Consider the following 16,044-nt stretch of genomic DNA (forward strand, 5'->3'; position numbering starts at 1 on the left):
ATTTGGAAACAAAAAGAACTGTGTGCCTTTGCATTGGCAGTGCAATTCTTTGTCATGAATTCACCACAGCTCCTTTTAGTGCTTACTAAAGACACAACAATCCTCACAACTCAAAAAAAATCCTCATAATTAAGTCACGAGACAACATTATGACAAACGAAGGAAAAATTATTAATAATTTCATCTTACATGGATCCACGATCCATAACCTAGATACCAGCATTCAAGAAAGTAAAAGATGTGTTACACTGGGAAAATCTTTCAAAGAGCTCTCCAGAATACTAAGGAGCAATGGTATCATTTTAAAGACTAAAATGCACCTGATTCAGGCCCTGGTCTTTTCAATGACTTATAAAGCATGTGAGAGCTGGACATTGAATAATGATGACAGAAGACAAATCAGTGCCTTTGAGTTGTGTTGGAGAAGAGCACGGTTCATGGATTGTCAAAATAACAAACCAAGAAGTCTTGATAAAAGTGCAGCGAGAGTTCTCCTTGGAGGCAAGGATGGTGAAGCTTTGCCTCATATACTTTGAACATATTGTTAAGAGAGGCTGTTCCTTGGAGAGAGACATCATGCTTGGAAAAATGAAGGGTCAGCAAAAGAGGAAAAGACCCTCAGCAAGATGGATTGACACAGTGAATGTGGCAGTTAGCTAAAGTGATAATAAGGACGACAAGGATAGGACAGGGTTCAGAACTGCTGTTCATAGGATCACCATGCATCATACTCTCCTAGACACCTAACACCTACTGCACATCAGGCACTGTGCTAGGTGCTGAGAGTAGAAATGAGAAGTTTTTATCCTCATGGTACTTATATTCTGAAGAGGATACCAACAGTTAGTTTAACAAGTCCCTAAGAGATTTGGCAGTAGCAGTTATGAAAACTGTTGATGCAGATGTGTTTTTAAGAACATGGGTGAAAATTCACAGTGTATCAAATGAGAAAAGCAGGATCCAAAAATTATGTGGACTTTTTGTTCATTAAAAAGACTGACTATATGTGTCTTAATTCAGTGGTATTGAAAAATATTTGTAAATTTGCTCAAGTCTATCTATCCAACCAAGACCCACCAGAAACAAATGAAGATAACAAAAAAAAAAAAAAACAAATGAAGATAACAAAATAAAATTCATCAATTCACAGTAAGTGAGAGAATTCCGGAGGAACCTGCATGCTGTTCAGCATGAGGGAGGCAAGAAGTGTCTTTCACAAGGTTTGAGTTTCAACTAAAGACCTTAAAGAAGAAGGAGACAGAGGGTCATTCTGGATTGAATGCTGGTTCTCAAACAGAATTAGGAAAAGAGGAGATTAACCACGGATTGAAAGCTGCTGTGAGAGTGAGGATGTTTTAGCAATTGAATGGCCTCCGGTAATAAACGAAAACAGTGAAGTAAGTAAGGCTGGAGCATCACTGTCTGTTTTTTCCTGTTTATAGGCCAGGTTTTAACTCTTAAAATAAATTTGGGGTGTGTTTAACAAATTTTGAAGCTGGATTTTTTTTTTAAAATTAGTTTTGCAAGGAAAATCTACCTTTTAAAAGCTTTACTCTTATCACCAAAACTGTGGCCCTCGGTAGGTAAACCCTAGGGATTCCCAGGTGACAGAACTCTGCAGACGTCTCAGCGACAGAGGAAGAGAAGCCCTGCCCTTGCCAAGAACCTGAAAGGAGCGTAAGACCGGATGTTGATTCCGTTGTCGTGGCAACCGGCGACGAAGCAGGAAGTGACACAAGAGGAAGAGGAAGTTAGTGGAACCGAAGACCCACGTGGGTTTTGTGTGTCTCTCGGTTTCTGGGACTAGGTGTCGTTTAAGCTACTTTTCTGCAGCATGGGTCGCTCGGGGAAGTTGCCCTCTGGTGTCTCGGCTAAGCTCAAGCGCTGGAAGAAAGGCCACAGCAGCGACAGCAACCCCGCCACTTGCCGCCACCGCCAGGCCGCCCGCAGCCGCTTCTTCAGCCGGCCTTCAGGTAGCAGGATCGAGACTCAGGCAGTCGGCTACGGGGTTCTGGACCAGCCTGAGTCCAGATGGGGCTGGGCTCTATGCAGGACCCAGAGTTTAGGCACTGGAGCTTTCTTCTCTTACTATGTCCAGTCTGGAGACCGCTGCAAAGTCTCACCCTTCCTAGTTATCAGATGAAGAGAGTGAATTGGGGCTTTGTTTAGGGTAGTTGGATTTCAGGGGCGCAGATCACCCTGGGTAGAACTTGACAAAATTCTTTCTTCCCCCTTCATCTGATGCGGTTCACACTGTCAGAACAGATGTGTGGGAGCTTTTTGGCTGAAGCTCAGCATAGGGCAGAGTTTAGAGCTTTTGTGCACAGGGTCGCCTTGAGTCGCAGGCAGCTGGACGGCGCATAATCACCACAACAAACCCTCTTAATGAATTTCTAAGTTTAAGGGGAACGCTTGAGCTGAAGGTCCCTTTGGGTGTGGGGCCTGGACTCCACTGGTGCCTAGAGATTGTTTTTTTGGCCAAGGTGAGGTGGGGGGTAAAAGCATGTCCTTACCGAGTGCCCCTGGTTTTCAGGAAAGAGTGACCTGACAGTTGATGCTCTGAAGTTGCATAATGAGCTGCAGTCGGGGTCCCTGCGTGTTGTCAAAAATGAAGCTGCTGAGACGGCCATGGACCAAGAGATGGAGCTGGCTGTCACCGAGAAGTCCTCTGCCACCTTCCTGAGTGGCCTCTCGGACTGCACAAACGTCACCTTCAGCAAAGTGCAGCGCTTCTGGGAGTCGAACTCTGCTGCTCACAAGGAGGTAGGGGCGGAGGGTCCGGAGTGCAGAGGAGTCAAGCTTTAAATCTTCTTTAGCTTTGGCCAGACAGCTTTTGGTTACAGCAGCTGGTTTTCCCCGGATCATGCATCATCTCTCTGATCCTATGTTTTTCCATCTTAATTAGCCTTTCCTGTTGTCTGCCAGCTGACCCTCCAGCAGCTTTTCAGAGACTGTATGTGGTGTAGTAGGAGATGCCTAGTCTTCTCCTGCAGAGAAGGTCTGATTTCATGTTAACAGTTCAGCTCCTTACCACTAGGCCACCAGAGCTCCCAGATTAGCTCTAGGGAAGTCCAAAGGTGGTCTGGAATAAAATGGGCTGGAGAGGAGAGATTGTGTAGTTGACACAAGACTGGATAGGCTTCAGATCTGTCATTCATACAGTCGCTATGTCATTCTTGATGCAGAGACTCAGTGGCTCCGAACTACCACTATCATTGCCGCCACCACTTAGGGAAGAAGATTGCTATGTTGTTATTCATGCCTTTTTAATGTTATATAGTATTTGAATGTGTCATTATTTATGATAGTAATACTTTCTTTTTTAAGTTTTTTGTTGTGGTGTTTTTTTTTTTTTAATTTTACTTCATTATTTTTGTGTGCATGTACCGTCAAATCAGATCTGACTGGTACAGGAGGAAATTGTCCCTCCTTACTCGGCAGAACATCTGGTGGATTCGAACCGTTCGTCTCTGGGATTGTAGTTGCAGCTCCTTGCCACTAGGCCACCAGAGCTCCCCTACATAGTAATACTTTTAAGAGGCAGTGGTAGTATACTGCATATGACATGCTGGGCTGCTTATTGATTGAAAAGTTGGCAGCTCAAATCTACCATCTGCCCCAAGGGACAAAGATAGGCAGTCTCCTCATCTAAAGGTTTACAGCCTTGGAGACCTGATGGAGGGTTTCTATGAGTCAGAATCATCTGAAGGCAATGGATTTAGTTTGGAATAATATTTTAAGGAAGCCTGTTGGCACAACTGAAAGGTTGACAGTTCAAAGCCATCGCCTGCTCCTTGGGAGAAAGAAGTGACAGCCCCCATCCATAAAGGTTGTAGCCCTAATACAAGATCAAAAGAGCAATTTTTTCCCTAGACTAGAGTGCAGAAGGCAGGAAGGGAGAGGAAAGAATGACAGATGCTGGACGTGGAAAATAAGGGCAAAGGAGGAGGAGTGCTGTTACAGTGTAGTGAGTGTCACAAACCATAACGTGTATGAATTGTTGAATGGAAAACCAATTTGCTATGTAAACTTCAACTCGAATCATAAAAGTTTAAAAAAGTTGTAGCTTTGGAAACCTGTGAGGCAATTCTACTCTATCATATAGGGCTGCAATGATTCAGGCTTGGCTCCATAGCAATGGGTTTGAAGATTTGGAATAACACTTTATAAATCGCCTGTTGACGGCCACTTGAATCTTTTTTCCTTCAGTGAACCACCTTGTGCATAAATATCTTTGTCCTTGGTGCAGGTATTTCTATAAGTGGCAGACGTTTAGAGGTGACACACTTGGGCAGATTTATTGTAAGCCTTCCTGTTTGCTAGGCCCTGTGTTGGTGCTCATCATGTCTGTCTGCATGTTCTCAGGTTAATTTGTGAAGAAGCAAGGGGGAAAACCCTACTGTGGGGCGGGCTTAGATGCAGGAGCCATCACAAGTGCCTTCTCCCTTACATGCAGATCTGTGCTGTCCTTGCTGCTGTCACTGAGGTGATCCGCTCCCAGGGAGGGAAGGAAACAGAGACCGAGTACTTCGCTGCACTGGTGAGTGTTGTGTGGGGAGGCAGGTCCAGAGTGACACATTGTACAGGCTGTAGAGAGAAGATGAAATTGCTGATGCTTCTCGCATATGAGAATGTAGAGGGACAATCTTGGTCCATCGTCATTCTCATGTTGTTATTTGCCAAAGGATTCTTGCAACCCAGAAATCCACTGCTCTTCTTTCTTGTTCTGTGAAAAGGAGCTATAAATGGAAGACCTTCTAAAAAAGTTGTTTCTTGGCGTGCTCTATTTATTAGTCCCTGGGGTTCTCTTTTGTGAGGGGTTTACAAGGGCATAATCGTTTGTAATACGCTAGAACATTGTTTACTTTTCTCTGATACTTTCATGTTTACACAGGGGAGTTTTCTACAAGTTATGCTTACAAAATTCTGCTTGTTATTCTTGTGTTTTTAAATTTTCTCAATTTAATGTCCAATATATTAAATACCAGTAGACATAAGTTGCATAAACAAAATTTCTTTGGGGATCCTCAGTAATTTATAAGGATATAAAGGTTTGAGAACTGCTCTAAAACAGTGATTGGCCTGAGGGCCAGATCTAACTCATGAGCTAAGCGTAGTTTTCACATGTTTAAGGGGTTATTTACGTACATACGCACCCAAGAAAAATGATACAACAAATACTGTTGGAACCAACTCATAGCTGACCCTCCAGCAGCTTTTCAGAAGCAGTCAGTCACACCAGAGGAGATAGACCAACTTTCTCCCATGGAGCTGCTGGTGGATTTGAACTGTGTACCTTTGAGATTGCAGCACAAGTTCTTACCACCTAGCCATCAGAGCTCCCTTTAAATATAGTAGTGTGAGACCTAAAAACCTGAAGTGTTTATGATTAGGTTCTCTGTAGGAAAAGCTTGCCAACCTCTGCCCTAGAATAATAAGATAAATTAGATTATACTATAGAGTGTTTATTGGTCTTCCCAATTACTATGCATCAAAGAGGTACGCCTGATCCTGGCCATGGTCTTCTCAGTTAACTTGCTGTGTATCAGAAAGCTGAACAGTGACTAAGGATGACAGAAAAAGCAATGCCTTTGAGTTGTAGTGGCGGAGAAGAGTCTTGAACATAGCATGGACTGCAAGAAAACAAATACATCTGTCTTGGAGAGGATGAAACCAAGTTTCTCCTTGGAGGCTAGGAGTCTGAAGCTCTGACTCACATACTTTAGGCACATGCCCAGGAGGGACCAGTCCTTGGAGAGGGACATCATTTTTGGAAAAGTGGAGGGACAGCTCAAGAGAGAAAGACCCTGGATAAGATGATTGACTCAGTGACTGGGGAAATGGGGATAGGTATGTCAGAGATGATGAAATTCGCTCAGGATAGAGCGGGGTTCAGAGCTGTTGTACACAGGGTCGCTATGAGTCTCAGGGGACTTGACGGCACATAACAACAAGAGGAAAGGTTCCAAATGCCTTGTATATATTAGTTCAAGTAGATCTTAAAATAGCTTAAGAGTTAGATACCAATATTAACCCCTTTTAACAGATAATGGTATTAATCTATCTTATAAACTGAGGTACAGAAGTTACCAGGCCAAAGTCACACAGCTAGTAAGTGGAAGTGGCAAAACCAGGGAATGTAGTTCCCTGCCTCACCCCGATTGCCCACCCGCATCCATTTCTCACTTACACCCCTTTGTTCTGGCACTCAGATGACAACAGTGGAAGCAGTGGAGACCCCGGAATCTCTGGCCGCTGTAGCATACCTTCTGAACCTTGTCCTGAAGCGGTAAGTCCTGATTCTTCTTTGAACCCCAAGTCTCTTCATGGAGGAAAGAATAGGGAGGATGGAGGTGAGGTGAGGAACAGAATCAGGGTCATTAAAAGATATTCCAGTATTAGGTGACTTTCTGCAGCATCAGGCTCTAGGGACAGTTTGGGATGACATACCTTGGAGTGTGCACGTGATGGCCTGGGGCTTGGGTAGAGGGTCGTGGTGTTCCGAGTGTGGCATGGAACGTTGGCATAGGACTCAAGCTTTTTTTTTTTTTAAATTATTATTATTTAAAAAAAAATTATTATTATTTTATTTTTTATTTGTGTGTGTGTGTGTGGACCATCAAATCTGATCTAACTGGTACAGGAGGAGTTTGTCCCTCCTTCTCCAGGAAAGCATCTGGTGGATTTGAACCTCACACCTCTGGGATTGCAGTACAGCTTCTTGCCACTAGGCCACCAGAGCTCCTAGGACTCAAGCTTTGTAACCAGGGGAGAGACGGTTGAGGGTTGGTGTGAGCTCGGCAGAGCAGTCTAGTGGACGATGCAGGGAGTGGGCAGTGGAGAAAGTGAGAGACGTGGGGAGCTCTGATGTGGTAGAAAGCACACCCAGCTCGGTGTCATGATGATGAGCTCTTGTCCTGTCTTTGTTGCTCCCTGAGTGACTGGATCAGCAATACTTCTCTATTGCTAGCCTCCTGCTGTGGACCTCACAGGGCTGTACTGGCTCGTCTCGGAGGCCCCTGGACTGCTGACCCTCTGTGTTCTCTCCCCACAGCGTGCCCAGCCCTGTTCTTATTAGGAAGTTCTCTGACACCTCCAAAGCCTTCATGGACATCATGTCAGCCCAGGCCAACAGTGGGTCCACCTCTGCCCTCCGATGGGTTAGTATCTAGTCCCCATTTCTCTTCTTCCAGAGCCCGTTGAATTTGGCTTAACTTTGGACGCTTCCTGGGAGGGACTTAGGTAGACCTTCAGATTGATCCTTTTGAGAGTCCCTGCAGTTGGTGAGGAGCTGGTCTCTCTTACTGGCTGGGATTGGAAGAGCTGACTGTCTTTGTTCCTCAAGATCCTCTCCTGCCTGGCCACTCTTCTGCGGAAGCAAAACCTGGAGGCCTGGAGCTACTCTGTGACCCTTCAGGTGTACCATGGTCTGCTGAGCTTCACTGTGCATGCCAAGCCCAAGGTGAGACTGCTGGACCCCAGGGAATGGTAGAGGGCTCACAGCCACCCCTCTGGTTGGTTCTGTCAGCAGTGCTGATGTGGGCTCGTCGTAGTGATGAGAGCTTCTTTTATAAATAAGGATCCGGCATTATGTCAAGGGCATCATTCACCAAAGGACAAATACTGTATAAGGTCACTGTTATTAAGGAAAAGTTGACATGCAGTTAGAATTATTCTTGAATGGTTATCAGGTATGGGACAGAAGGGAGAAAAGAGTAAATATTGTTGTTGTTAGCTGCCAGATAGTCAACTGTGACTCAGATGATCCTGTGAACAACAGATCTGGACCTTGCCCTGTCCTGTGCCGTCCCTCCGATCTCTGTCATGCTCAAACCAATTAGTCACTGTGCAAGTCCATCTCTTGGAGGTCTTCCTCCCTTTAAATTACTCCCTACCTTTCCCAGCATATTGTCTTTTTCCAGGGTCTGGCCCTTCCTGACAACATGCCCAAAGTATGTGAGACCAAGTTTCACCATCCTTACCTCTATTGAGCACTCCAGTTATACTTCTCCAACAGAGATTGTTTTGTTCTTTGAGTAGTCCACGAGATATCAAGTATTCTTTACCAATACCACATTTTAAAGGCTTCAGTTATTCTTTGGTTGTCCTTATTCTTTTTCCAACTTTCAGATGCATAACAAGTAATTGAATACACCATAACTTGGATCAGGTGCACCTTAGTCTTTAAACTGATGTCCTTGCTCTTTAGAACTTTGGAGAAGTCTTTGACAGTAATTTTCCCCAATTCAGTGTCTTGATTCTTTTTTTATTATTATTATTTTTATTTTATATTGGTTTTCACGCAAAGTTTGTATACATTGTGTTTCACACTATATTCAACATTGTGTTTTATACAATCATTCCCATTCCTTATGTTTTATAAAATTAATCACCTTTGAACTATGCCCATCATTACCCTGTCTTTCCTGATCCCTGCCAGATCATTCCCGTTTCCTTTACCCTTCCTCACGTCTTTTGATTCTGGTTGTTGTTTTTTTTTAAAAAAAGCTTTATCTTTTTATTTTATTTTTTAAAATTTTTATTATTTTGTGTGTGTGTACCATCAAATCAGATCTGACTGGTACAGGAGGATCTTGCTCCTCCTTCTCCGGCAGAGCATCTGGTGGATTTGAACCGTCTGGGATTGCAGTGCAGCTTCTTGCGACTAGGCCACCAGAGCTCCCCACATCTTTTGATTCTTAACTGTTGCTGTCATAAGAATTGATTATGCATCTAAGTAAAGTACTGGGCCCATAATCTAGAGTAACAGTAAACGGATAATAGACGTATTAAATTAAGTGAAGGGAAAAGCAATATCCAGTAAGGATATGACCTGCACAGTATCACTAAAGGAAGAGAATGCAGAGAAAGGTAAAAGATTAATGGAAATGAGAATTACAGGGAGGAAATGGGAAATATGTGGTTACATTGTGGATACGAAATTTAATGTTACAGAACAAAATATATGAATGGTTGAATGAAAAATTATTTGCTTTGTAAACTTTCACTTAAACCACAATAAAAAAATGAAATAAAGACAAGACTATTGAGACCCAGAGAGCAGGTTTACCTTGCTCAAGGTCCGTTAGTGGGTTAGGAGCAGAGCAGGGGTGTAAAGCGAGGTCTGTCCTGTTCTTCAGGTCAGGATTCTATACGCATGGACCGCTGGCAGAGCATTGGAGGGATAGTAGTTGTTTGATTAATGCTTATTATGCACGTTGGTTGACACTGGATACTACTTTTTCCCTGCCCCTCAGATCCGGAAGGCTGCCCAGCATGGAGTGTGCTCAGTCCTCAAGGGCAGTGAGTTCATGTTTGGTGAAAAGGCCCCTGCTCACCATCCTGCTGCTGTTTCCACTGCCAAGTTCTGCATCCAGCAGATTGAGAAGTCCGGAGGTAGGTAGGGAAGGCAGGTTGAGGACCGGGAGATGAGAGGCAGTGGTTGGGGGGCAGCTGGGAAGATGATACCTGCCACAGAGTGAGCTGGAATTCCATTGTCTTTCTGGCTGCCAGGCTCCAAGGAGGCCACCACCACGCTGCACATGCTAACGCTGCTGAAGGACCTGCTGCCCAGCTTCCCAGAAGCCCAGGTCAAGGGCTGCAGTGAGACTCTTCTCAGGGTCATGACCTTGAGCCATGTGGTGAGCTCTGGGCTGAAAGTCAGATGGGGCCACAGTGATGAGGGAGGGTCAGGGGTCCCCCCCAGAGCCCAGGCCTGCAGTTTGGGTGCTTGGGTACTTTCAGGTCAGGCCGAGAAAGGCCCGAAGCCCTCCTGCCCCACCCTGCTTTTCTGCTGCTTCTCAGGACATATCATCTTAGGTGCTGGGCAGAGTGGTCCATTCGTAGGGTTTGTGTTATAGTTGAAAATTGCCTCAGAGATTGAATCAGAGAAAGGCTGTGGGACTGAGATCTCCGCTTTCTCCTCCTGCCCGTGAGCTCAGCTCCAGCTCTTCATGCCTTTATTTTTTTTTTAACTAACGAAACTATCAGTAGAATAGCCTTAAAGATAATTAAAACAATTTCTTGATTTTCTACCACCCGTCATAATCTTGAAGAGTCCTGGTGGCATGATGGCTAAATGCCCAGGTGCTGACTGACACTTTGAGCCCACCCATTGGCTCCACAGGCAAAGGCCTGACAGCTCTTCTGTAAAAGTTACAGGCTGGGAAATACTGTGCTCAGCGACTCCATCTCTTAAAGTTGCTAAGACAGAAGTGACTCAGTGACACCTGACAGTCACAACAGTTTTGTTAGTGTGTAGTTTGTTTGTTTTTTAAGTATATAGTCTTTTTTTAATTCATTTTTTTGTGTGTGTATAACGTCAAATCGGATCCGACTGGTACAGGAGGAGATTGTCCCTCTTTCTCCAGCAGAGCATCTGGTGGATTTGAACCTTGTGCCTCTGGGATTGCAGTGCAGCTTCTTGCCACTAGGCCACCAGAGCTCCATAGTATATAGTCTTGTAATTTTCATTTGTGTATATAATTTAAAGCTTTTTATTATGTAAATAATACTTCATTGTTTAGAGGCAGCTCTGGTGGCCTAGTGGTAAAAAGCTTTGCTACAGTCCAGAAGGCAAGGCACGCAGCTACGCTGTGAGAGAAGGATGGGTAATTAACAGCCTTTCAAAACCTGCCAGAGATGGTACACAACAGCAGCAATCATTGTTTAGAAGAAATAAAATCACTCAGAAGTGCCTAAAGTAAAAAATAACATCATCCTCTCCCCACCCAGTTTCCAAGGTAAACAGTACCTTTGAACTTGCCCACCCTTTTCAGTTTGGATAAACAAACATGCAGTTATGGCACACTGACTCTTTACTGTTGAGTATTAACTGATAGCTGATGCTTTAGCAGGTTTCTGATGTTGTAAATCACATGGGAGGAGATTACTCACCTTCATCCTCTAGAGCTGCTGGTGGATTCAAACCTCCAGAGAGGCTTCGCCTTTTTGTTAGCAGAGCAGCCACCGACCAGGCCACCGGCACTCCCTACTTACCAGCTGTTTCTGGCTCACTATCCTGTTAGAAACTTTGTTCCTGTTTCTCCCATGGCTTTGTTTGAAACATTTAGAATTTTCTCAGCAGTTTCCTTATCTTTCTGAATGCTCAGGTGTGGGGCCCGTGGGTCTTGGGATTCTCTACTAAACCTTGTGTCCGTTTCAGCTGGTCACAGCATGTGCCATGCAGGCCTTTCACAGCCTCTTCCATGCCAAGCCTGGCCCGGGCACCTTGACGGCAGAGCTCAACGCCCAGATCATCACGGTGAGGCCTGGCAGTGGGCGACTCGGGGTCCTGCTCTACTGGGGAGATTAGCCTTGTTAGTTGACTGCACAGGGAAGCCACAGTGGTTTGTCCATTGGAGAAGAACCAGAAGACAGGAAGGAGACCAACCCCAGTCATCAGTCAGTCACTGTGTAATAACTGTGGGGGGCTCAGTTCCCTCGGTGACCCAGGCTCAATACACACACTGACTGGGAGTCGGTGCCCACAGTGACCAGGAGTCAACCTACACAGTGGCCAGGGTCAGTGCACACAGGGCCAGGGCTCTGTGCCCACAGTGACTGGAGAGGGTCAGTGTCCACAGTGACTTGGGGTCTGTGCCCACAGTAACTGAGGGTCAGTGCACATAGTGGCAGGGGTCATTGTTCACAGTGACTGGAAGTCATTACAGTGACCGGGGGTTAGTACACACAGTGGCCCAAGAGTCTGTGTGACTAAAGGTCTGTACCCACAATGGTTGGGGGTCCTGACTCTTGAGTGGATAAGTGTCTATTCTTTTTTTTTTCAACTTAGTGGTAGTTAATATAAATAATTTGTACAGGAATATAAACAGTTTGTACAGGATCTTGTAGTATGAACAGATAGCTTGAACCCAGGCCTCTTAACCTTAGAGATCCACAGATGGACTTAAGAAAGGGGATGTAAACTCTCTGAAGTAATTTGGAAAATGTGTGTTTGCACTCAGGCTCTTGTTAGAAGGGTTCCTTGGCTCCTGTTAGGTTCACAAATGGGTATGCGACCCCCACAGAGCCTCTGCTGCTCCTGGAGGCTTTCTTCTAGTTAGAATCGGAACCAAGGAGGGCTTCACAGGGCAGGACCTGGGAAAGCCATGAAATACGCGGACATGTGCTGGGGCCTGGAAAGGAGACGGGCTCATTGTCACCAGGGCTGCTGCTGAAAGCACTCGCTGAGTCACCACTTGTACTCTGTTCCTGCCTCCAGGCCTTGTACGATTATGTCCCCAGTGAGAATGACTTGCAGCCCCTGCTGGCCTGGCTTAAGGTCATGGAGAAAGCCCACATCAACCTGGTCAGGTAGGTACCATGGTGGAGGGGCACATCCAAGGGTGCCACTCTGCTGTGGGAAAGGTCATTCACCATCCTGGGGGCAGGCAGTGTTTCCAGGCCATGTGTGGTGACCACCAGCTGTTGTTTTTATAAATAGACGTGGGGGGTCAGGCAGTGCTTCCCATTTTAGCCAGCATTCCTTGCTTATCTACTTGAGTGTTTGCCTGAAAGAAGGGTCTTGAAGTTCTGACTCCATGACTCTTTCCTCCTCAGCTGAAGAGGACTTACCAGCCTCTTGAATCAGGCACAATGTTAAGAGATTGTTAAATGCTCTCATGTTGATTTTAACTATAGTGACCCCATTCTGACAGAATAGTACTGCCCTTTGTGTGAGTTTATTTTTAAATTGGTTCTATAAGGTTTTTTTTAAAGCTGTAACCATGGACTGCCAAGAAAACAGACAGATTCACTGTAGAGAGGGTTAAACCAGGCTGCTCCTTGGAGGCAAGGATTCTGGGGCTTCGCCTGACGTACTTTGGACATGTTGTAAGGAGAGACAGGTCTTTGGAGAGGGACATCATGCTGGGTAGAGTAGAGGGACAGCGCAGGAGGGGAAGGCCCTCTATGAGGTGGATTGATTCAGTGACTGGGGGTAATCGGGATGGGTGTGTCAGAGGCAATGAGATTGGCACAGGATAGAGCAGAGTTTAGGGCTGTTGTGCATAGGGTCGCTATGAGTCGCAAACGACTCGACGGCACATAATAACAACAGTCTTTACGGAAACACATCACCAGACCTTTATCCCTCAGAGTTGCTGCGTGGGTTCAAACCACTAAATTTTCAGTTAGCTTTCAGAGTGCTTAACTATTGTAGAGTCAGGGCTCCTAAAGAAGGTCTTCACTTAACTTTCTAAAGGAGCAGCGGAGGCGTTGTGAGTTCACTAGTTTTGCAGGCGCTCAGCACAGCCGCGTCTCCAGCTGTAATGAAGCCCGTGTTTGCCTTCCTGCTCCAGGTTACCTTTCACTTGAGGAAGTCAGAAAATGGCAAATGGCCTCGTCCTCCACTGCTTGGGTTCATCCTGTAGGCACGCTTCCACAGCATCGTCATTCTGTGCACAGGGTGGTTGCTGCAGCACTGTGGGCAGTGGCAAAAAATGAAAAACAATCTCCATGCGTTGGGCTGAACTGTTCCTGGGAGGAGCCTCTCAGGAGGGGATTGGTTCAGTAAATAATGGTCCTTCCAGTGGGGAAGAATTTAATGTGGGTGTGCGCATGCTGCATAGAAAGAGCTCCGAGATGTAATGAAAGCAGGGTCCAGAGCAGCAAGGAGAGGGGGAATGTGGGGACCCTCAGGAGCCACACTGCCAGCATGTGATCTTAACCCCACCACTCACGGCTTTGGGAACGTTACTTCACCTCTCTGTGCCTGTTGCCTTGTCTCCAAAGCGAGGTGGTCATGTTGTTGGTCATTGCCATCAAGCTGACTGCGGCTCAGAGCGACACTGTGAACAGCAGCCCGCTGCTGCATCATCCTCGTCTCGGATACCCTTGAGCCTGCTGTTACAGTCACTGTGTCAGGCCATCTGAGGATCTTCCTCTCTGCACTGACTCCTCCACCTTTCCCAGTAAAATGTCCCTTTCCAAGAACTAGCCCCTCCTGACTATAAGCCCAAAATATGTGAGATGAATTTTTACCATCCTTGCCTCCAAGGAGCACCCTGGCTGCACTTTATCCAAGACATTTGTTCTTTTTCTCAGTCTATGGGATAGTGAGTACTCTACTCTAACACCACCATCTAAAGGCATCAATGCTTCTGTCATCTGTAGTCATTGTTCAACTTTCAGATGCCTAGCAAGTAATTGAAAAGACCATGGCTTACATGCAGTGCACCTCAGTCTTTAAATTGACATCATTGCTCCTTCATACCTTGGGGAGGTCCTTGTCAGTAAATTTACACAGGGCAGTGTACTGTCTTTTGATTCCTTGACTTTTGGTGCATCCAAGTAAGATGAAATCATTGACAACACCAGCCTTTTCTGTATCTTTCATGATGTTGTCTGTTGGTCTAGTGGTGTTTTGTCTTCTTGATGATGAGATGGAACAAGACTTAACCTCTTGGTTGGTGTAAGGTTTTTGTTTTGGGGTTTGTTTTTTTAAAGTTAAAAACAGGAAAGTTTATTGAGCAAGAGAAACATTCTCATGAGGGTAGCCCATTTCAGGAGGTAGGGAGGTGAGAAAGGAAGGTTTTAATGAAGTAAGCAGTTATATCAGTATGTGGCATGTAGTGAGTATTATATAAATGTGTTTTATGTTTGTGCATATAAACTTCTGAAAGGCTATTTGAGAAACTTAACCTTGGTTTCTGCTGGGAAGTGGGTCTGAGGGTCAGCGGGCCGTTGAGGAAAATGTGCTCTTCGTTTTGTACTCCTACAACCAGTTTGAATTTCCCCCATGAGTTATTACTGTTGGCACAACAGTTCTGTTACTTATAGATCCATGTGGAATAGTGATTGTTGTGGGCCTTGGGCCATCTGAAGAGCAAACACTTTGCACAGACCGCATGCCCAGGCCCCAAGATCGCCAGGCCCAGGGCCTCAATACACAAAACCTGTTTTGTCTTGGCAGGTTGCATCGAGACCTGGGGCTGGGCCACCTGCCTCGCTTTTTTGGAACTGCGATGACCTGCCTCCTTTCCCCTCACTTGCAAGTGGTGGCTGCGGCCACCCAGAGCCTCAAGGTACTGGCACTTTCCAGCCCCCCGCCCAGTGTTAACTGAGGGTGCAGAGTGCAAGAGAGTCCCCACTGCCCTCTGTTTTCCAGAGTCACATCCTGCAAACATGCTCTCAGGCTGGGAAATGGGCTTCCGGGAAGCTTCAGGAAGTTGGGAGGGCTGAGTGGCTCTGGGGGTCCAGACAGCTTGTGGCTTCTTTCTGCAGGAGATCCTGAAGGAATGCGTGGCTCCCTGCATGGCTGACATCGGCTCTGTGACCTCTTCAGCCACAGGGCCTGCGCAGTATGTTGCCAGGATGTTCAGGTGAGAACGAACGCGGCTTCGGTGTTTTAGTGGGGCATGTGGTGTGGGGGGCATGCGGTGTGCTTGTAGAAAGCCGTCATGCCAGCCAGTGCCCTGTGCGTCCCTCTTGGTGGGGCACATGCAGAATGCAGGTGTGCTGTTGAGTTTTGGGTTGTGTTTACTGAGCCTCCACCAGGGCAGCCACCACATCCCAGGCTCCCATTCAGCACAGTGCGAGGCTTCGAGGGTGGACGCTGGAGCAGCTGCTGCTGACTGCAAGGCCGGTCAGCGGGGGCAAGCTCTGCTGTCTCTATAAGCCTCAGTGTCTTCCGCAGCCTGTCTGCGGACTGTGAGGATTACATGATGCTTGTCCTCTTCTCAGAACACCACCTGGTACATAATTAAACACTGAATTAATGCAAGCTGTTTCTATAACCTCTGCTTTCCAAAATCCTTAAGATTCTAAAAGTTAGGTGGCAGTTATGTGCCATCGAGCTGACTCCCTATGTGACAGTGACACGCCTGTTCAGTATGGCTTCCTTGGCTGTGTTCTCCTGGAGTAGGTCACCAAGGATTTTCTTTAGTAGAGCTGTGTAGGTTTGAATCACTGACCTTTGAGTTTGCAGTCAAGTGTGTAACCATTCTTAGGAGATGGGTACTTACCCCATTTTACAGATGAGGAAGCACAGGCTCCCCAGTGAGCAAGTGGCAGGCTGACCACGGAGTGGCTTCCCATTGACTG

At 46.1% G+C, this 16,044-nt stretch overlaps 1 protein-coding gene across 3 annotated transcripts in view; it reads left to right on the forward strand.

The window, feature by feature from the left end:
• Positions 1-1,834: 1,834 nt before the first annotated feature.
• RRP12 (ribosomal RNA processing 12 homolog (S. cerevisiae)) overlaps positions 1,835-16,044 on the forward strand; it is a 33,893-nt gene continuing 19,683 nt past the window's right edge. The window contains exons 1-12 of one of the 3 annotated variants that reach the window (XM_006880070.1): positions 1,835-1,973; positions 2,534-2,763; positions 4,457-4,540; positions 6,213-6,289; positions 7,055-7,160; positions 7,346-7,462; positions 9,258-9,396; positions 9,514-9,641; positions 11,165-11,263; positions 12,224-12,315; positions 14,915-15,026; positions 15,226-15,323. In XM_006880070.1, coding sequence (XP_006880132.1) covers positions 1,835-1,973; positions 2,534-2,763; positions 4,457-4,540; positions 6,213-6,289; positions 7,055-7,160; positions 7,346-7,462; positions 9,258-9,396; positions 9,514-9,641; positions 11,165-11,263; positions 12,224-12,315; positions 14,915-15,026; positions 15,226-15,323 — 1,421 coding nt within the window. The remainder of the gene's footprint in view (positions 1,974-2,533; positions 2,764-4,456; positions 4,541-6,212; positions 6,290-7,054; positions 7,161-7,345; positions 7,463-9,257; positions 9,397-9,513; positions 9,642-11,164; positions 11,264-12,223; positions 12,316-14,914; positions 15,027-15,225; positions 15,324-16,044) is intronic. The other 2 variants (XM_006880071.1, XM_006880072.1) reach the window with 2 other exon arrangements.

This window comes from Elephantulus edwardii, unplaced genomic scaffold, assembly GCF_000299155.1.
Source record: "Elephantulus edwardii isolate Elephantulus edwardi_28Jun2011 unplaced genomic scaffold, EleEdw1.0 scaffold00006, whole genome shotgun sequence".
In the NCBI taxonomy this organism is placed as follows: domain Eukaryota; kingdom Metazoa; phylum Chordata; class Mammalia; order Macroscelidea; family Macroscelididae; genus Elephantulus; species Elephantulus edwardii.